Source organism: Belonocnema kinseyi, chromosome 5, assembly GCF_010883055.1.
Source record: "Belonocnema kinseyi isolate 2016_QV_RU_SX_M_011 chromosome 5, B_treatae_v1, whole genome shotgun sequence".
In the NCBI taxonomy this organism is placed as follows: Eukaryota; Metazoa; Arthropoda; class Insecta; order Hymenoptera; family Cynipidae; genus Belonocnema; species Belonocnema kinseyi.
The window spans coordinates 118,864,960-118,887,070 of record NC_046661.1 but is presented as its reverse complement, the minus strand read 5'-3'; the positions used below and the strand labels follow the sequence as shown (position 1 = coordinate 118,887,070).

The following is a 22,111-nucleotide window of genomic DNA, read 5'->3' as shown; positions in this document are numbered from 1 at the left end:
ACTTTGGACTTCCCAAATCTTTGTTTCCGTTATTTTCATTACCCTACTAATAAGTATTTTTGAATATATTTTACTTACGGTGCTTAATAAGCTAATCCCTCTCAATATTTTAAAAAAATTAATGTATTTACTGGATAATTTTATAGGATCTACTGTTTTGGATTTTTTCATTATGCAATATTTTACAGTATTCCGTAAGTTTAAATTTAAATATTCAAATATTTTCGCGGGAATCTTTACTTTTCCGAATTTAACAAGTCGATGCTTGTTTACTTTTTTTCGAGTACGCATGGTTGTTGCAAGTCTGAGCACGCTGTCTGTGCCACTGTGAACATCGATCTTGCACGTTTACCATGTCGTTATGAAATTCTGTATAGTTTTGGCAGTATTATGGAAACAAAATCTATTCAATTATGTAATACTCAAGTTTGTCAAGTAAAAAATTGTGTAATATGCGGCGGTGCCGACGGAAAACTTTCAGTAAGGCCGCGAGTACCTCGCCACGCGCCGGCCATAAGCGCCAAACGCACTGTCGCGCGCACAAATGTCGCGTACAATGAATAGGTAGAGGAGCTTTCAAAGAACAAGTTGCTTGTTCAATTTTCGAAAAATATTCAATAGGTCAAGAATAATCGATACTCAAAGTTTGCAAAAAACGTCAAATTTTGAACTTTGAAAATTTATAACTTTGTAAATATGCATTTAACAAAAAAGTTGCAAGAGAACTTTTATGCTTAGAATTGTCCATATTTACTCCAGATGTACTCCTGGAACCATACGTTGTGCGAATACGATCGTTTGGCTGCACTCTGTAATAACCGGTCTAATGGCCAAACACCTAACGAGCTCCTTGTGGATGCAGCAGTGCACAGAGGATAATATAAAAAGAAGCTATGGAAAGAAAAAAAGGGCAAACGTATTAAAGTTGAAGCAAATCAGCGAGCTTCGCTTAATAATCAGTGGAATATCGGCTTACGTATACGCAAAGAGATATCTCAGAACCAGTGATCAAAGCATCGGGACCTTCGCAGGTTTAAATTAAAATATACTAAATACTAAAATTATTAAGTTTGTTTGAATTTCGAATTCTTAAAATTTCAAATTTTAAAACTATTTTGAGGAATTTAAATTGCAATTAGATATATCAAAAATTAGCGTCTTTCAATTTTAAATAATGTAAATGACAAGATCCTAATTAAAAATGAATTAATATTGAATGTTATTTATGTATGCTGATTGGTTTTGCTTTCTTGTTTCTAATTGAAGACATGAAAATGATAATGGGATAAAGACCAATTTTCTGAAATTCTGTTTGAAAAATTATAATCGATATGTATTACGAATATGTAAAAATCGGTTCTCCTATCAATCGGAAAAATGAATGTTACATAAAATGTTAATAAGAACAACTATTTAACCAATTCAGAAAATCACAGAAAATTAAAAGATCTTTTCACCTTCTTATCTAGTTGTTATTCACATATTTTCACAAATTCAAATAGTGCACATATTTAATAGGCCAGATAAGGTTCATTCTGACTTTCCCGTTTTACTTAGAAAAAGAAGTTTCTTAATATTTTCTCATCTATACTGTTAATTTCTTGGGGAACACACGTTTACATAATTTTATTAAAATTTTGAATTCGAATCCTATCTATGTAACAAATCGTAACAAAATGGTTTTGGCCCCCACGTATGTTACGTAAGTTTTTAAAATGTTTTCAGCTATATCTTATTAAATACAATATTTTTCTGTGATTTGTAAGAATAAAAATCTCAGAATGTACAGTACCTTCCAGGAGTACGAAGACACTTAAAAACCGAGCGATTAAAAACATGCCCTAATTTCTAGCAGTGTATCCCCCAAAAAATTAGATAAATTGCCCTTTTACCAAAATTAGAAAGGTGATTAAATTCTGCGCCAAATGTGATATGCTTGAAGTATTTTTGATAAATAGAGACTGAGATAGTGAGTTAGAAAGACTGGTATAATTTCTGATTATAAACGAATTCTCAAGATTCATCTTTAAAATGAGGCTCAGAAAATGAAAAATGTTTACTGGGTCTCAAATTATCATTAAAAATGTGCAAGTCACAAATAGCTCGGTCGAGTCTTGATCGATCTTCTGTCCTTTGTCGATGCACAGGACATAGAAACAAAAGACAGCAGTGATGCAGTCACCGCTCGATTCCAATGCTTTTCTAGACACTCTATCTTATTTTGTTCTAGAGATATTCCGCGAGAAGTTAGCACATATTTTTAATCGTTACTATTTAAGGCGTCCTCACACTCCTGTATGGTACTGAAAATCTCAAATTATTCAACATTTTCATAGTTTTGAAAATTGTTTAAAAAAAAATTCTGCATTCACGTGGAGAGTTTTCTCTATGAGATATTTTAATGAATATTTATATTTAGTATAATTAACACATTGATTTTGTTACGCCTTTTCTTTTATATATTTTTGGTCATGTTAAGCTTGCAAGAAAATAACGAAAACATTTTAAGAAACGATTGCAAACAGAAAAAACGGTAACAGAATGAAATAAAACGAGACTGTACAATTTGGTCAAATCTTGTATTAAATCGTTTAGATATACATTTTTAAGAACAATTTCGGAAACTGAAACCCTTACTAACGGTTTTTGGTATTTTGATATCCTATTTAATGTGTCGTAAAATCGGTCGCAGTTTAGGAAAATCATGGAAATGTTAGGGAATTTTTTAGACAGGTAAAGTGGGGGAAAATTGACAGATTAAAAAAACTTGCATAAATCAGGAAGTTCTATAAGAAAAACTATAAATAACCGTCAAAAGTAATAATTTTTTCAATTGTAAATTTTTATTGAAAATCTTAAAAGATGATTTGAATTTTGTTCTTTAAATATTTAGTCAGGGAAAAGTGAAGGAATAATAAAAAATATGTTTTGCGGCAATACGGGTGTATTTAATAAATATACTTTAATTTTGGATACATATATTTCCCATAGGTTCGATTTGATAGAAATATTACGTCCAAAGTACCGATTTGCTCCCCCCGTGTAATCAGCCCCCCCCCCTTCATCACCAAAAACTATTACATTATTTATGAATGGACCCTTACCTGAATCATCAGAAAACTGATCTTGTACCCACTTTGACCAAAAAACCTTTTCCATACATTTTGAAGTGAACCAATTTGCAGGACTTTTTATTATAAAGTTGTTCGAAAATTTTAAACCTATTCAGTTTGAAACTTCTAGGTTTTTGAATATTATAAATTCAGAATAATATTATTCCAAATTTTATGTTCAAATGATAGTTTTGTTACTTTTTAATTAAGTTTACGCAGTCAATTGCATAAGTAGGTATTATTAAAAATCATAGGGATTATTCCTATAAGCGGATTCAAACTAACCACCGAGTTGCAAACGATTGCCTAATCCATTTAGAAATACACTCAACTTCCGACATAAGAATACTTTCGGGCATGGCTGGCATTGGGCTGGGGAAATAACTCAATAAACTGCCGCTTCGGCTTAAAACACTTTTGTTTGTTCACGCTTGACTGAACGTCGCACACCTCGCACACCTAACGCACCTCCTATTACACCTGCTTGTGGCGCGGCGTCAATTCTCGGAAAGGCTATAGAAGGGAGAGCTATTGAAATATCTCATCGTATTTGGCCGTATGACGGAACCTGATGGAACTAACTTGCTGAGAGTGCATTCTTCGAGCTGTTTGTCAAGCTTGACTGAGCATATCCTCCCTTTCAGCCCAGTTGCCCGAAAGGGAGGTTCTTATAACGGGAATTAAGTGTACTTTGAATTTAAAAAGAAAAGGGTTCAACTGAACAACTACGAGCTTACCAATTCACAAGATTAATTGATAAAAATCAACAATATTAATTCACAATCTACAGTTTTGTTGCTCAAACAAAAAATCTTACGCACTCTTTTTCACTGCTCTTAAAGCCCGGCTCTGACGCATCCTCCGCTAGTACGATACGAAGCAGATCTGCCTCCGATTGTTTAAGCGGAGGACCCCGGTAACATCCTTCGACCCCTTTCACGATTGAGCCATCACTCGAGTTTGTCCCTTGCCTCTCGGGCATCCTCCTCAGCCTATTTTTCTTGTCGAATCGTTGCTTCTGAGCCATCGCACTTCAACCACAGTCAGAATTACTTTACCTCACTTTACAAAAAGGAAACTTGTCCTCTTTCACCTAACACATACTATTGTATTAGGTGAGGTGAAATAAAAATGGGCAACCGTAATCATGATTCCGCGAATCCCTTTTGCTACATTCAGCCCCCCTCCCCGCCACTATCATGAGAAAATATATTAGAAAAGGAAAAGTATAATCAGAAATATTTAAAACAGTTTGTTACCACTGCTTTAAAACTTTCTTTCAGTAAACAATAAAGTTATATTTGTGAAATTCAGGAGTACGAAAGATGAACTGACCACTATTTAAGACACAAATTTTTTTAAAAACTGAATGATTCACAATTTTACTTGTTTTTAATAATGACCTGTATACTTTCAGAGGCGGATCCAGAACCAATTTCTTTGGGGGGGGGGGGGATGAAGTGCTTTGCAACATATTTGAAGAAATTTAATTAAAAAATTGACCAGTGTTGAAACTCATGGGGGGGGGGATTCTCTCCTAGATCCGCCACTGATACTTTTATTATTAATTTGTTCAATAAAAGCCTAGTAACTGCAAGCCTTTTTGTGTTTTTGACTTCAAGTTCTAAAGGCGCCATTTTACATTCAGCCCATAAGCATGAAAACACGCCATTTTTATGATAGTGTTGTGAAAACTTAAAATTCCTTTTAAGGCAGCTGTGTGCCACTTTACTGAATGAAGGAAGGTGTCAAAAAGCGACTTTCGCAGAACTATGCCGGGAAAAAATTTGTTTTAACTATTTTATATAAACAATGTAAAATTTTTGTTGAAATCTCAAGCATAATCAGATGACCAGATTTTTTCTTAAAGAAATATGAGTGTTAAAAACAAACTGTTTCCCCACCTCTCTGTTATTCTTCGATTCTACAAAAAAATTTAATACTTTGAACTATCTGATTTGAAAATGCAGGTGCAAAACCCCAATAGCAATCTCTTTACAACAACGAAAATTCATCATCGCTTCGTCTTTACTAAAAAATGCATATTGTTAATTAACACATTCATATCATGTAAAATTTTTGTTGTAACATATTCTCCTAATGCTTTTTTTAAAGCATGTTTTGTCCTCTAAAAAGAAAGTTCTATGAATTTGACCCCTGTTTCTTAATCGAAAGGAACAATCCAACCAAATAATCAAGAAATTAGCCTCGAAAGTTTCAGTCCATCTAAAAAATTAAAGAAAAGAATCATCGTGCATCTAATTTGTTCCAGAAAATGGCCCTCTTAGCCAATTTAACTCTAATATTAAAAGAGTTTTGAAATAAAAAAATATTCGTAAGTCAAAATTTGCCGAGCTAAGTTACAACCTATTAGTGCAATAGATTTTTTCAATTGAAAGTAGGAACCTCGTGAAATGAGGATTAAGGGTACACTTCTGTTCCAAAAAATGAAAATAGTATAATTGCAAATTTTCATAATTTTAAGTAACAATCCTAATTATTTCTGAAATTTGTTAACTGTAATTTGTTTATAAATGTTTGTTTCATATTCACGAATTTTTTTAAATTTTTACCATCACTATAGCATTTTTGTTGGTTGAGTTGTTCAGCTTCAAAGCTACCTGGCTCGAATTTGCTCGCCGATACTACGTGTAATAATACAAGATAGATGTTCTCAGTAGCGCTCGTGACCGGAGAGTTTTTGGCAAGATTACTGACCTTGCATTCCTGTTTGCGATGGATATAACGAAAAAAATGTTTTGAGAGCTGAATTTCATTCTAGATTTAAAATAATTTTGTTTTTAATTTAGATGCAAATTCTTCTAATTAAATAATACTACGATAGTCATATATTTATTTCAGTGCTACCAGTATTTATATATAAGAAGGAATATCTTGCGCACATGCGCGTATAAGGAATACGAATATGAATTTTTATCTATTATTATTCCTGTCCCGTGGATAGTAAAAATATTATATGTAGTTTATGTATAGGGTGCGTGATCCAGTGGTTGAACAGTCACCAGTGAATGAACACTAATGCGAAAAATATATAAATATAACCTTTCAAAGTTAAAGTCTTTATGAATTTCTATATATTTGAAATCTTGAAGCAATCTTGAAGAGTTTAATATACAATTCATTGCAGTAAATTCTTGTAAATAATTTAAAAAAATTTTTGAACGTGAAGCATCATCGATTATGGTGAGTGATGGCGAGAAAGTCGTCGACCACTATAAGGTACGTGCCTAAGCAACTCCTTGTCTACACTGCTTTTACAAAAAATTCTTTATCTTTTCTACATCAAAGTTGTGCTGTTATAGTTGTAAGATATTATTATTCAATTTCCCACAAGGTTTTTCACAAAAAGTACGTTTTTTATTAATAAATGAGCGTTCACGTACTGAACCTTTAAATTGCCCGTGTTCCAGTAAACGAACAGTGTGTTCATTTATTGGAGCAAAACTGTCACCCCGCATGTCCAGTGAATGAACAGGAGGTGACGGAGACCTGGCTGTTGTTTCGTTACATCAAAGATATTAGGTCCTATAAATATAAATATAAACTATCAATAGTTATAGTTTAAATGTATATTTTTGTGGTTAGAACATCAAAAAAGTACGCACGAACTAAATTAAGGGTAAGGCAACTTTAAGGTTAGAAATTTAATGCTTTTTTGCTCTTTATTTTTTGACTCTTTATCAAGTAAAAAAGAATAGCAAGGAATCGACTATGAACTAGGACGAAGCTTGGGCGAAGCTGAGCGATCAATCCTGGTCCTAGCTAGATTTGGCGTTTCATTCGAGCTCAGCCTAGTCTAGATCACTAGCCCAGGGCCTAGTTTTGCCAAGCCTGGGCCCTGCTTGGGCCATGCCAACATTTCGTCAAGGGCATTGTGAAAATGTGTATTTGTTAAGAAACACACTGCAAAAAATATCCGTTGGTACTTCTTGTACCGATTTAAGCACTGTTTAACACTAGATTCAATTTGTGATTAAATTAATAAAGTTTGCATTGGTAAAATAAAAAACTCAATTCAATTGCTTTTTGGTGCTGAAATAATTTGGAAAATCTGATCTTGTGAAATCTATCGAATAAAGATACAGTTAACTAAATTAATCTAAATTAAATTTGTTTTGTTGTAAAATAGTGCAAATTAAATGGTTACTGAATAACAAATGATGGCTCTGGTAAATATGTTTTAAAAATGAATTCACTTGCTTTTAAAAAAGGTCTTTTTCAGATTTTCTGTATATTTTGTAATGCTTTGAAACATGCCTTTTAAAATTTATTTTTCTTCCCTTAAACTGAAATAGATTACAATAACACAGCCACAAAAAAAAAAGTGTGCGGATCGGGTAACAAGACACACGTATTCCTATGGATTTTGGGGCGCTGAATTCAAATTCGGTATAAAAAATCACCCATCACGTCATGGTTGAGCCATAACCTCAAAAAATGACGAGAAATCATGCACTGAGTCAAGTAAATTTCAAAATAATGCCAGTGATGCAAATTTTCACTTCAAAAACATGTTAAAAACTGTGAAGGATCAACCCTTGCCTGATATCAACTTATTTAACATAACTTTACCTAACAGAACCTAACCTCATCTAACCTGAATTAACAGAAATTTATTGAACTACACGTAAACCTCTGGAAGCATATTTTCCCAGTAGCAAATGTGTGCTACATCGAATGGGTCAACTCGAGCCTAACCTAGAAATAAATCTAACCTAGCCTAACCTAACCTAACCTAACCTCACGAAACACAATTAAACTGATTGTGTTGTCCCGTTGTGTTTGCGGTACCATTTGAATCAGCTTGCGCTTAACCTACAAAGAGGTCAAACCTATCCTAACCTAACCTTACCTAACTTAACTTCACGTAACACAATTAAACTCATTGTTGTCCCGTTGTGTTTGCGGTACCGTTTCATTCAGCTTCGGCTTAACCTACATAGAGGTTTAACCAATCCTAACCTAACAAAACCTGACCTAACCTAACCTAGCAGAATGAAATTCAACCACACGTGTAGCTATGTAAGCGTACGGTTCTCAGTCTCAAATGTGTGCTATATTTAATAGGTTAACTCGATCTTAACCTACAAATGAATCTAACTTAACAGAACCTAAAGAAATTTTGCTTAACGCAACACAACTTAACTTAAGTGTTCTCGTTGTAACACAATAAAATTCATTTCATTGTATTACAGGTGGTTAAAAATTTAGACGCACATTACTCATTTGAAGAAACTTAGAACTGCAAGTAGAATTGACCCCATTTCAATTAACCTGACAATGTCTGTATCAATTAAAATGTAGAACTGCCAGCGTAATCGGTTAGGTTACGTCAGGTTTTGTTAGGTTAGGATAGGTTAAACCTCTATGTAGGTTAAGCCGAAGCTTAATGAAACACAATCAACACAATCAGTTCAATTGTGTTTCGTGAGGTTAGGTTAGGTTAGGCTAAGTTAGATATATTTCTAGTTTAGGCTCGAGTTGACCCATTCGATGTAGCACACATTTGCTACTGGGAAAATATGCTTCCAGAGCTTTACATGTAGTTCAATAAATTTTTGTTAATTCAGGTTAGATGAGGTCAGGTTCTGTTGGGAAAAGTTATATTAAATAAGTTGATATCAGGCAAGGGTTGATCCTTCACAGTTGTCGACATGTTTTTGAAGTGAAAATTTGCATCACTGGCATTATTTTGAAATTTATTTGCCTCAGTGCATAATTTTTCGTCATTTTTTGAGGTTATGGCTCAACCTTGACGTGATGGGTGATTTTTGATACCGGATTTGAATTCAGCGCCCCAAAATCCATAGGAATACGTGTGTCTTGTTACCAGATCCGCACACTTTTTTTGTGTGGCTGTGTAATTAACAATCAGCATTCAACATCCTCATTTCTCAATTATATTTGTTTCCAATTATTCACGGGTTGTCAGATAATTGTAAACGATCGCTGTCTTTTGTAGCCACAAAGCAATATGACGAAAAAACATTCATTTCAGAATTTAAAACAAATAATAATTTAAATAAAATTACTTAAATTTATAGTATGATTTTTATAGTTTATAGTTTAGTTGAGTTTTTAGTTTTGCTTAGATTATTTTAGTTTTCAGTTTTCTTTTTGTTTAGTTTAGTTTAGTTTATAGTTATAGTTTATATATATTTGTTTATAGTTTTTATTTCTCCATCAACAAATAAATTTAAATAGATATTGCAGAGCATAGGCGATCGTCATTCCCATTTATGAATTCAAATTGAAATAAGCTTAAAAAGGTTAAAGTGGATATTCTCTTCCAGAATTGGACAAAAATAATGCACAAAATCCAAATTTATCGCATATTCATTGCTGTAGTCTGGTTGAATATTCTCCACATAATTTTATTAAAATGAGGCTGGTGATATTTTTTGTCAAGTGAGAGTAAAGCCCTAGATAGTATCTTATATACCTTGGAAACGACTCTTCTTTAAAAGAATATCAATACCAAATGCCCTGTTCGTTGTGTTTGGTCACCTAACGCAGGTGCATTTTTAGATGCATTTTTAAGACACAAGGTGGATTTTTATGAAATAAGAAATAGTTTTTATTTTGGACGTTAAGGTTTTTTACCAGGTAAATGTCATATAAATGTCTGATGCTCCAGTCCACTAAGCTACTGAGAGACAAGAATATTTTCTTCACAGTCCCTACAAGTTGAAATTACTGTCATTCCTTATACTTATAAAATTTTAATTTTCTAAACAGACTGAATAAACTGCTTTCTTGCAACCCGAACGGTATTTTCAGCACTCTGAAATTGCCCGGCGGGGGATACTCAGAGTCCGATGGGGATACATTGGCTCACCTGATCAAGGCAGATTTTCCGTGCTTTTAAAAGATTGTAGAAAAAGAGCGACACGTCTGAGGAAATCAAAGCGGTCTGTCACCCAAACAGTGACCGAAACGGTGGCTACCCAAGAAGATTGTTGCCCCTTCCAGGTTGACGTTGGCCCTGAAGTCTTTCAGTCCTTACAAGTCTCCTGGCTCAGATGACATATATTATACAGCTTTGCATATTAAAAATACAACTGTTTTGTTGGAAATATAATTATTAAAGTTAGTACGTTTGCTCAAAACTTAAGAAAAGCAAATCAAACACTGACAAGTATAAACTGTCAAACGTAAAAAATAAGAGCTCTTTCAACAGCCAAGGAGCGCTTTGAACGGCGGCTAAAATGGATTCAAGAAAATTCCACCTTTTCTACTTATTGTTCCCGCCTATTCAATAGAACGTAATGTTCTGTTGCAAATCCCCCTAGCCGAGAAGAGATTTAAGTCTTGTGTGAGAAATTATATGCAGATACTTATTAGCTAAATGAAGAAGCTTCAGGTATATTACTATTTCGGAACTTTTGAGATTTGTCAAGTGCAAATATATGTAGGCCCATAGCTTCTTTCAACACCAGCTACAAGCTATTCACTGGCATCCTCAAATAGAGGATATTAACATCTAACGAGTCGGTATGGAGTGCAATAGCGGAACAACGTGGATGCAAGAGAGGGCTGGCAGGTTGCAGGAAGGACTTGTTAATAGAAAGGTGTATTTCCCAGGACTCAATCCGGTATCGACCCAATCTATCTTTGACTTGGATTGATTGTAGTAAAGCATTTGATAACACGAACCATAAGCTGGTGATCAAGCTCATTTAGTGTCTGGATGTCCATCCAAGAATAGTGAGATGAATGAAAGAGCTTATGTTCTTGCGGCGGACAAGATTTGTCGTAACATCTGAAAAAAACAGGTAACTATCTACTATATCTCCTGTAAGAGAGGAATCTTCCGAAGAAACTCTTAGCCTGATAATTGTCTGCATCTCCCTCTTATCCTCTAAAGGGAAAATAAGTTTAACCACCTTTTATTTACGGTGTTCTTCAACTCTTTGACTATTTAGAACAGGACCTTAACATCCTTCTAGCGACTGTCAATAAGTACTCTAAGGCGCCTGGCATGAATTTGGACTCGATAAGTGTGCTGCCTGCTCCCATCTGCACAAAGATAGACTAGAAACTATATCATCGCATAACGATCAGGAGTTTCTACTCATAGGTGGAAATACCAATTAACAATTTGGTAATTTACATATGTATATCTGGGAGTTCAGCAAGCACGTTTGTTCCAGTAGAATGGAACGTTGATGAGTTAGAAGAACTTAACTAAAGCATATGCAAGATCATAACAATTTATCGAAGTCATCATCCTAGACTTTCCGTACCTCGAATACACCTTCTCAAGTCTGCTAAATTTAGATCGGAGACTGAGTGATTTATTTCTGCATATCCTGACAACTTTGTAGACACTTTAGTTTACCGCAAGCGCATAATGAATGTGCCTGTAGACGATATCGACTGCCAAGCGCGCAAACAAGAGCCAGAAACACTTGGACATTTTATCAGTGGATGTTCAAAGTATGCACACTACGGGTACATAGAGAGACACAATGTGACTCTAAAATTGGAGAATGACCATTGTAAGATCTACTGGATTTACTCATCCTCCGCCACTCAAAGTATTAGTAATAAAAAGCCTGATATTGTTTTCCAAGATCTGAAGACGAAGATCATTTACGTAATCGAATTTTCGACAACAATCAATGGTAATATCACGGTAAAAAAAGAAGAAAAATGGGCTAAAAATCAAGTACTTCTTTTCGAGTTTAGCAGGCTTTACCAAAGCTACAAAGTTCATTTTTCAGTTCTCATCATCAGCTACCTTGGAGGTATGAAAGCTTCATTTCTTAGCTAACTCAACAATATTCCGGCTTGCCAGCGTCAGACTCAGTCCATCACGAACCGGATGCAAAAGGCTGTTCTACTAGGATCACCTCATTTGGTCCGTCAGCACTGTTCTTTATAACATTCTATAAAGATTGGTAACTTTAAAAAAGTATCTAGAGGTGAAACCTTGATCTCCAACTCGTCTGCTGCGAAGGTCATCCGCGGCTAGAGACCGAACTCCAAGAAACAGTCTTGTACGATGTTATCTCGACTAAATTTCCCGATCTTACTTAGCTTCTAGGACAGAAGCAGCAGAAGCGGATGACGTACATTTTGCGGCTGCGTCGGGATTGATTGCTACAAAAAACGATGATCGTAGCTCCCGAAACCTACAGATTCTGAAACTCTGCAAGTTTAAGTGAGAAAACTTATCGCTAAAGTGACAGACTTCATGGTTAATCTTCTGATCTCAAAATACCCGGCAGTTATAGGATGCTGCATCACAAGATAAAGCAGCGGCAATTGATGTTCTTACTAAACCTACTGATGATTCAGTATCACCACATCCTCCAGAGGTCGATGGCCTGATTTAACTAGAAGCAGAAGCAGAGGTTCAGAAACCAAGAAGGCAAAATGAAAGGGGAACAGCAGCTTTCCATTGATGAACTCCCTCTGGAAAATGTGGACGACGAAGATCTGATTCAAGCTGAAGGCATAGGTGATAGGGGCAACGAATATCAATTAACGGATCAACTGCGACCACATATGGAAATTATTAATCTCGATTTAAGCAGTAAAAACCCAAAAAACTACAGGACCTTGAAAGGAATTTTGGTATAGCAAGTTTTCACCTATGCCTTTGAACGCAAAACTGATCCACAAAGGAATCGGGATCCAACATGGAAAATCAGGTTGGATATGGATGTCAGTAAAGTCAAGTGCGAATTGGGTCGATGGACTCAGTAGAAGAACGGAAATAAAACCACAAGCTGAAGCACCATGTTATTTAAATCATCCATCCTCGGTACATCGAAACATTGACACCAGAAATATTGGACGAGATTACAGGCTCTCAATGACACAGGTTTTATAATCTCACTTGTAGACTGCGTTCATACTAGAAAAGTAGTGCGAAAAGCAATGAAATCGAACTTTTCAGACAGATGAAAGAAGGTTCTCCCGTGAACTTAGTGCAAAGCAAAATACCTACAGGACACCGAAGTCCCTTATTTGCAAGAAATGACTAAATACTAGTCAGTTGTTTGGGGAAAAATGAGCAGAAGTAATTTGAACGATGCGTCGTTCCAACTCGAGAAAGCAAGAGCTAACAAGAACCCTGAAATGGAGCTAAACAACATTACAGCTTCAGACGATTCAGCAGTTGTGAAAAGGGCAAGTAACTGGAAAGCTCCAGATGTGTTTTTAGAAAATCACTAAAGACCCAGATCTGTTGCCCGGCTTTATGTTCGAAGGTAATTCGTATATGTTGCCTAGAAATTCAGACGCTCCAAATGCACCTGAATTTCAATCGATAGTATGTCTTACAATAATTAATAAGCGCCTTGCAGCTGTCATTTCAGATAAGTTATATTCTCTCTGTGGCTAAAACGACATCCTTACAGAGAAACATAAAAGGGTGATGTAAACTCTCGCGGGGTAGTCAAGTTCTGGTCACCATAGACACTGTTGCCTTAACACAAGCTCGTACATATCAAAGAATTTTGTACATGTCATGGATTGACTACAAGCCAGTATTTTCTTCTGTACCACACAACTATTTTCTTAAGGTCTCCAAATTTTACTAAATCTGCTCACACATCATCGACATTCTACGTCGTTAGATGATGCTTTGGGGTGCAAGAATCAAGGAGGCTTCTTCAGTGCACAATGGTTCTGTTTATTGTTTAAACCATTGAGTAAAACACTAACCAGCGTGTCTCATGGGTTTAGAATACATGGCAATTAGGATGGTCATTAACTGGTCCATCCACATGGAGTTCGGGCTAGACAAACGTAGAACATTGCATTTACCCAGATCGGAAGTAGTGACTGCAGAGTAAGAGAACGAGTTTGAGAATGACATTCAGTCAAAGCCTGAGCGCGATTCAGTTAAGCACCTGGGTGTTCTCGAATCTAAGAATGTTCAGCATACGATATTTAAGAAAAGCCTAACGATTGCCTTCATTACAAGACTCAGATTCATTCTGCAAAGTTCTTTTAACTCGGAAAACAAGATCAGGACAATCAATACCTATGCTATCCCTATTCTCACATACTCCTTCGAGTTCATAAAATGGTCGAACACCGACCTTGAAATTTTAAACAGAACGATCCGCGTAGTAATGACGAAGCACCGAATGCATCACAGTAATTCAGCGTCGTTGTAAATGTCAAGAAACTGTGAAAGTCACAAGTTATACAGTCGCGATACTATTTGAACATCAAGCAAAAGTTGCGCCATGTTCTTTTTAAAAATTGTTCTATTCCTAACTTCAGCCAAAAGTTATGATAAAAATATACAGCTTCAAGGCAAGACATAATTGAAATCATGCATAAGGTAATAAGTTTGATTTTTTTTCATATACAGAGCCAACTTTCCATGAAGCCAAATATTTAGTAATTTTATATTTCGAAAAAGAAGATCATAATATTACATCAACCTAATAGATTTTTTAATTTTTAGTTTCAGTCTGTTCTTACTGTCAAATTGTTTTTTTACATCCCAAAGAAATTGACCAAGATACCATAATCACTTGATTTAAACTAGTTATCTGCTCTTTTTTAATAATGTTATTGTCATGGGTTGTGCTCCCTGGGTAGTACTTAGGAGGAGGTTCGAATGCAGGCGAAAGAAAAGCGAAGCACAAAACATAACCAAATAAATTTTTGAAAATGGTCGGGGTGCTGAACATGAGAGTGGGATGGACAAAAATGAAAGATAGAATAATGAGCAGAAGGTTTATTAGAGAGGATTAAAGCGAAATTTGTGAAGAATAAGATAAGGGTGACGATACGAGTAAGGCAAGGAGAGGAATTTTTTAGAAAAAGGGGGCTTAGGCAAGGGTACCCGTTTAGCTAATCCTATTAAGTGTTCGGTTCGCACACCTGAAAGAGAAGATGGAGAGGAAAGGAAAAAGGGGGACTGTATTGGCAGTGTTGCCGCTGACCGAGAAATTTCCCGTTTCGCATTCTACATGCCAAAGTTGAGATCAATGGTTGATACTAGACTTAGAGCATATATTACATGGAGTACTAATCAGGGGTAATTGTGGGTCCTAAAGATAGGTAGCGCTGTTAAAAATCTCAAATTGTGAAAATTCTTGTCACTTATAATGTACGGTATTACAAGTAATTAAAAAAATAGGCCTTAATATCATGAAAATCACCAAAGTTATGAAAGATTAAGAAAAAAAAGAACAAAAGTTCTCTTATTCTATTATCTGCTCAGTTTTTTGATTAAAAAAATTATTTTGTGGCTTTTCTTTCAACAACTTAAAAAATGAATACAAGAATTTTCATCAAAATTACTACAATCTAAAATTTAGAATTAAAGACGTTATTAGATACAGTATGCATTTACATTTTAGTGAGGATTGTTATTTATTCTTTAGTAAATAATATTTATTCATTCAAAAAGTCTGAATCCAAATTTATATTGGGATTAAGGAAGATTTTACATAATAAATAAGTGAAAATTATATGTAAAAGTGGTTGAAAACTATGTTTTGTAATATTCTGATTTAACATGGTGAAAGAATCACAATTATTAAATAAAAATGTTTAAAACTGTGATGTTCGACAATTTCAACTGATTTCACAGTAATAAAAACAGAATCATCCAGTCAGAAATATCATAAAATATGTTGTTTTGTAATTTCAGTTTATTTGACAGCTATACAATTTTCGGGAAATTTTCGAATTTGTCCGGGCAGAATTTGTTCCGCCGTTAGAATGCGCCGGAACATTGCCTGGTCTAAGGATTCTCTAGGGACGAATGCGCCAATGTTCCCCCTCCACTGACCCGTGAAAATTGGGCAGGAAGTGACGTCAGACTCCCTGAGCACGATCGCTCTTTTAACCTCAGGTCGGATGCAAGGTTGTGTCATACACACATATATTTACACACTGTACATATTTACACACTGCACCAACGAACAGCTGCCTCCCAATACCCCCACCTAACCTGACCGGAAATCACCAGTAAACTCAGCTCGACCAATCAGTATTAGGCACATGGTTTGTCGCATCCTTCCCGTGAGGATCCTTATCCTGGTCCCACTGCGGACCACGTAGTGCTAGTAGCGGATGATGATAGAGGCATAAATCTGATGATGACAGTTTTTAAAGAGTACATGAGAATAAAAGATTGAAAAATGAATGTAAGTAAGACTAAGATGATGTGTTTTAGAAATAAAAAGCGTAGAATAAAGTAATAGAGCAAGTATGGGGTATAGGTAAAAGAAGGTCCAAGGACTAATGGTGTATAGAAATGTGGATCTTCGACGTGCAGCGTGATAAGTTTTAGGCTATATGTAGTGGAAATCTGGAAATGAAAAGAGCATAAAAAAGTGGAAAGACTGCATAAGATATTTTTAGATGGGTTATGGTGGTGAGTTGGAGTTGCTCAAGTTATATGCTGAGGGAAGAAATAGAACAAGAGAGAATAGCGGTCTGGCAACTAAGAAGGTCCCTGAATTTTAATAAGGAACTTACAGGAAGTATCTATATAGTGAGCAGGCATAACGTGAGGCGTTCGAAATGCGAGAAATAGACATACAAAATAAGGTTTGACTGGGGAACACAATTGAGGGCTAGAGATAGCAGTGATATTAGTTGTTTGTTTATAAAATTAATAAAAAATATCAAATCAGACATTTTCTTTACTAAGAATCGCTGGTTACATCACTCAACAATAATTAAGATGAAAAATGATTACTTTTGGCTTTTAAAAATACACTGTGAGAACTTTTTTCATAAAATATGCTTATAAAACTAACAAATAATGTGGAACGAGAAATTTTCATAATAATAGGTACCTGTAAAGAAGATTTCTTTAATTTACATCACGCTCTATTATTTTTATTTTTAATTCTGTTTTCAATTTTTTAAAATTATTTTATTCATTCATACAAAACCTAAAGCGTTTTATCGGAAAACGTAGAGTGCAGGAAAATAAAACAAAGTTTTTTCTTTTTATAAAATACGCAATTGATAGTTATTTCTATGACTTATTTTTTACACTTAACAAATAATATTAGATGACACAATTTCATGATCAACTACACCTTCTGATCAAAGAAAGTAATTTTATCACACAAATATTACTTTAAATATTAACAATAAATAATTTTGACTATTTTTTACGATTTTTTAAATAAAATATAGAAAAGAAAGAAAAGAATTGACATTGTGCTTTCAGTCACCCCGCGCGCAGCCTGCCTAGAACTGCTGGCTTCTGTAGTTTCTCAGGGGAGCAGGGCGAGAGCGGCTGCGAAATTTTGTGTGTGTGTGTGTGTGTGTGTGTGTGTGTGTGTGAGTAGGTGTGTGTTTATTTATGTGGACATGTATTTATTCTAATAGGAAACGAGTCAGGCGGCCCCCAATAATTATATTTACATTAAAAATATGATTTTGAGCAAAAAGACTAATCAAAACATTTATTTTATATTTTTTAAACCCCTTTTTAAAGTATTTTGGCTATTGAGTTTCATAAAAAGCCTATGACATATACATTTAACCCTAAAATGGCACACTTCGACCCAACATACTTAAACGGACCACTGGTGCGAATTGGGGTTTTGTGATTTCAGTGAAAGATTTGCAGATGAAAATAATATTTAAATTATATATATATATAATTATATGATTTTAGGGTAAGATTTCTTGCTCAATCCATTGGAGCAGCTTAAATTAATGGAAATTATATTAAGTTATAAAAAAATTGTTATTGAAAAAAGGTGTTCTTGAAAAATACACGTTATCAAAACAAAAAAATCATAATTTTTTCAAAACTTTTTTTTTCAAAAACCGATTCTATAATTAAATAGATGTTTTTCATGAAGAAATATACCAATTCGATGCAATTATATTAAGTATTTTTCTTGACGTGTCAGATTTTCTATTTTTTCGTATGAAGTACATAACGCATGGGGGACAGCACACATTGTTCGTTTTGCAGTATACGAACATATAATTGGAAAAATAGTGTTTTTCATGTGAAATTTGGAAAATATTAATTTTTTAATGACTTTGTGAAGTACTCTAAATGTGTAATTGGTAAAAAGATTTATCAGTGGCCTATATCGGGGCGGTGATGTGCGATGTGAGGGTGCGTTAGGAAAGAACAAAAGTAATAGAATGGCTAGAGAAAAGAATAAAGTTTCATTACTTATGTTTAGATCAAAATTAACATTATTTTATTGTGAAACTATTACTCTTATGAAGAAAATAATTGAAACTTACTCATTAAAACCATTGCAGTCAATATTGCTGCCTACATCGTCTTTAGACTCCTCTGCTAATCCCATAGAAAAGTCCTAGAACTTTGCAAATTGTAAAGACGTCCTTTTTCCGCCATTCTTGGTAGAAAAAAAGATATATCAATTTAGAGTCTAACAATTGTAAGTCATTGTTAAATTTGTGGTATTCATGTCATATTTTTACTGACACATGAAATGTTCTTTGTTATTGTTTACAATATTTCTTTTTATTTATAGACATAGTTATGATCAGAGTGCGGATAAGCGTAGTCTGAAGTTGCGCACCGAGCTTAGCTTAGGCTTCCTCGCTGCAGAGAACCGTTGCTCGGTGCGCAACTTCAGACTACGCTCGTCCGCTCTTTGCTTATGAAAAAATTAAGTTAGCTTCTTATGAAAAAAATTTTTAAGGGGCAGAAATAATGTTTCACGATTTTTCATAAAAAACGACTTGGCACCTTCTAACGGCACACTAATGCGAATTTGCACCACTTAAAATTTTTAAATTGACTTAGTTGGCTGCTTGCAGGTGAATGGATATCTGTTGACGCGTAGTGTATTTGCGGGGTTATGGACATATTTAACGTACAGGGGAGAGACTTTGAAAATAGTTCTAGAAAAAATATCAGCCCTTTAAAATTTTTTCCAGGTGCGAATGCGCACCAATGTGACGTTTAAGGATTAACCTGCCAAAGAATTACAATTTATTGAATGGTTTGGGTGATAGGTTAAATTTCCCAATCATTCTGAGCACGGATATCCCGATTATATATGCTTCATACACAGATTGAAATAAAAAAAACTGAAAGTAACTGATAAATTGAAGTAAATTTTTAAGTTCTAATAGGTAATGGGTAATGTCTGTTATTTTATTCAAGATATAGATTAAACATACAATCAATTTGCTATTATCGCACACATAAAACTTAATTTTACAGTAATTGGGACAAAGAAAAATGTACCTACACAATTTTTGTTTATCCGCAGTAATACTTCTAAATATACTTTTTTTCCAATGTTAAATATTTTCGTATATTCCTTTATGTTTTACTATGTACTATCGTTTTTGTGTACAAAATACGTCCTACTTTAGAGAACAATAATGTATTTTTATTTCATTATATATGATAAATAATAGTCAAATAAAGTGAACCTTACTTTTGATACCGCAGTAATTGAGATAATGAGCCAATGGGGCTTCCAAAAAATCGATCCCTAAATTTCAAAATACTGTACTTTCCTGAATTTAAAAAAATGTTGAAAACCATTTTAATCAAAAAATGCACTTACTCAAAACTAAATATTAACCCAGTTTTATTAAAATCGTTCAAGTGGCTGAATATGCATAACTGCATCACAGCAAATTAGCAATTCTAAATTCAATTTATTTTTTTTGAAAGTCATTCATGTTTATGTAAACTTCTAGAACAATGGTTAGTTCCGAACGGAAACGCATTCTGTTCGGACACCAAATTATTTTCCGAATTCTTCTAACAAAATACTTTTGAAAATGGGACCAATAGATATATTCAATTACTATTACTATGAAATGGCAGGTAAGTTTAATTTGTATCAATTATTTTAGAGATGATTGCTAAAAAGTTGAGCATTTTAAGCAATTGCAAATGTAATATTAAAACCTAAACAATTTATAACTGAATTATTATTTTAAAATGATTTAAAATCTAAATAATTTAGTTTCTAGATTAAAAAGTAATATTTCCAACTTAACATTTCTCAAAATTATGTAAATTTATTTTTTTTTAGTTCAACGCAATTTGATTTAAAATTTTCGAATTAAAAAATATTAAAAGCTTAAATTTTATGGATAAAAAATATTAAGCGTTTGAATGACAATTTTTTTAAACTTCCATTTTTATAATTTAGAATTCAAAAGAGTTCCGATTTGAGGGATATAGTTTTCAGTTCAGTTTTAATTACTTTAAATGAAAAAATTTCAGCTTTAAGAGTTTGAATTTCCTGATTAAAAAAATGTTTAAAGAATGTTTTCCCTCATTAAAACGACTACACTGTATTTTTAAGACATTAAAAATTAAAAATTTGTAAGTCTTAATCGTGAATTAAAAATTTTCTAACAAGAAATCGTTAAGTTATAAGTCCATTCATAATAATTAATGCATTAGATGTTTCAATTTCGCTCAGGTACTAAATTTAATTCCCACTGAGACTTTATAAGAAATAAAATAAAACCATACTAATAACTTTCATTTCTCCTCCTTAATCCCTAAAAAACTTGACACGATTCGGTGAAACCCTGGGACATGAGTTCAATCTTTCGAAAATTCAAAATTTCCCCATATTAATTATATGGGACTTTGAAGTGCCTGGTGGCACGTGTTAAAATTTGAATTTTGAAAAAAATTACGGATTTTTTTTCTCCAGAAATCGAAACATTAAGAGGAGCGAGGGATTTCTTGCTCTCTGGAGTAAAAAAAAATTTTGCAATGCAGTTTTGGTCCACCCTAGTGGGTACTTTACAGAAATTAAAACCAAAAAATCTAGAAATATTAGAAATATTGTTAATTAACCAACTTCAGCCTAAAAATTAAATATAGCGCAACGGTCTAATAATTTTTGGGTCCAAAATATTTCTTATATAGAACTATACTGCCGTGATTTGATAAACCCCGTTAACTGCAAAATGAACGAGTCCGAGAAAATCGACGAAAACTGTTGGAATCTATATTTGCGTTTATCGTGGATTCAAATTGATTTTCTGCAGTTTTTTGTTGTTCTTGACTAAGTTGAATATAAACTTTTCATTTATGCGAAAAAATGGTTAAACAATGGTAATTAATTATCTAAAATGCACTTAACAGTGTTGATTGGGATGCTGAAATTTAGAAATCGCCGTAACAGGCAGTTACGGCTCTCTTCGAATCACGAACCTCAGAAATAGGCGTGTCGTGATTTGAGAAAACGCAGTTCACAGCAAAAAAATTTCGCAGCCAAAAATAAATGCATTTACGGCGTTTCTCGAATTACAGACTTTTTTTCGGGGTTCGATGATTCAGGAGAACGGTGTAAGCGCGTACGAACCTCTTGGAAATCACGAAGGCTCGAGATCACCGCCCGATAATAAATTAGTGAATTCTGTAACTGCCCGTTGCGGCTTTTTCTCGAATTTTTCTGTGACATATTCAGCTGTCCATGATTTATGTCTGCAGTTCACGGTCACTTACGGCTCTCTTCTAAATCACGACTCGCCAAATTTTGCAGTTAACATCATTTTTCCAAAATTTAACAATAATTATTTTAAAAGTTATTAAGAATTTGAAAAAATTATTTTAATAATCAGTTACATCTTTTCTTCACGATTCAAACGATATAAAGAACTCATTTTTTTATTGATGTGCAGTTAACGGTGTTTTCTCAAGTCACGGCAGTATAATTTTATCACATTTCATCCAAATCGAGCGACTACTTTCAGATTCTGATATTTCTGAATTGTACTTGCCTTTGCAAAAAAATGGTATAAGCAGTTAGTACCATATTGACTTTTATCATTGCCTACTACGTGTCCCTTTTTGTAGATTTTTCAAATATTAATATTTTTATTTAAATTTCTCTGACATCTGCACCTGAAAATGACTTTTTTGCCTTTTAAATTAATTAATAAGTAATTGTTTATTATCGATAATAAAATGCTTAGCAGTCTCATTATACTTATCCTCCAACCCTCCCTCTTATTTCTTCGACTTTGGGTGGGAGCTGCGCTCGATTTTGTGTTCT

At 34.0% G+C, this 22,111-nt stretch overlaps 1 protein-coding gene across 1 annotated transcript in view; it reads left to right on the top strand.

Moving 5' to 3' along the window:
* The first annotated feature begins 19,814 nt into the window (after positions 1–19,814).
* The window catches only part of LOC117172719 (elongation of very long chain fatty acids protein 4-like), a 9,118-nt gene continuing 6,821 nt past the window's right edge, over positions 19,815–22,111 (top strand). Inside the window, exon 1 of the mRNA XM_033360881.1 lies at positions 19,815–19,914. Within this exon, the coding sequence (XP_033216772.1) occupies positions 19,903–19,914 (12 nt within the window). The 5' untranslated portion in view covers positions 19,815–19,902. The remainder of the gene's footprint in view (positions 19,915–22,111) is intronic.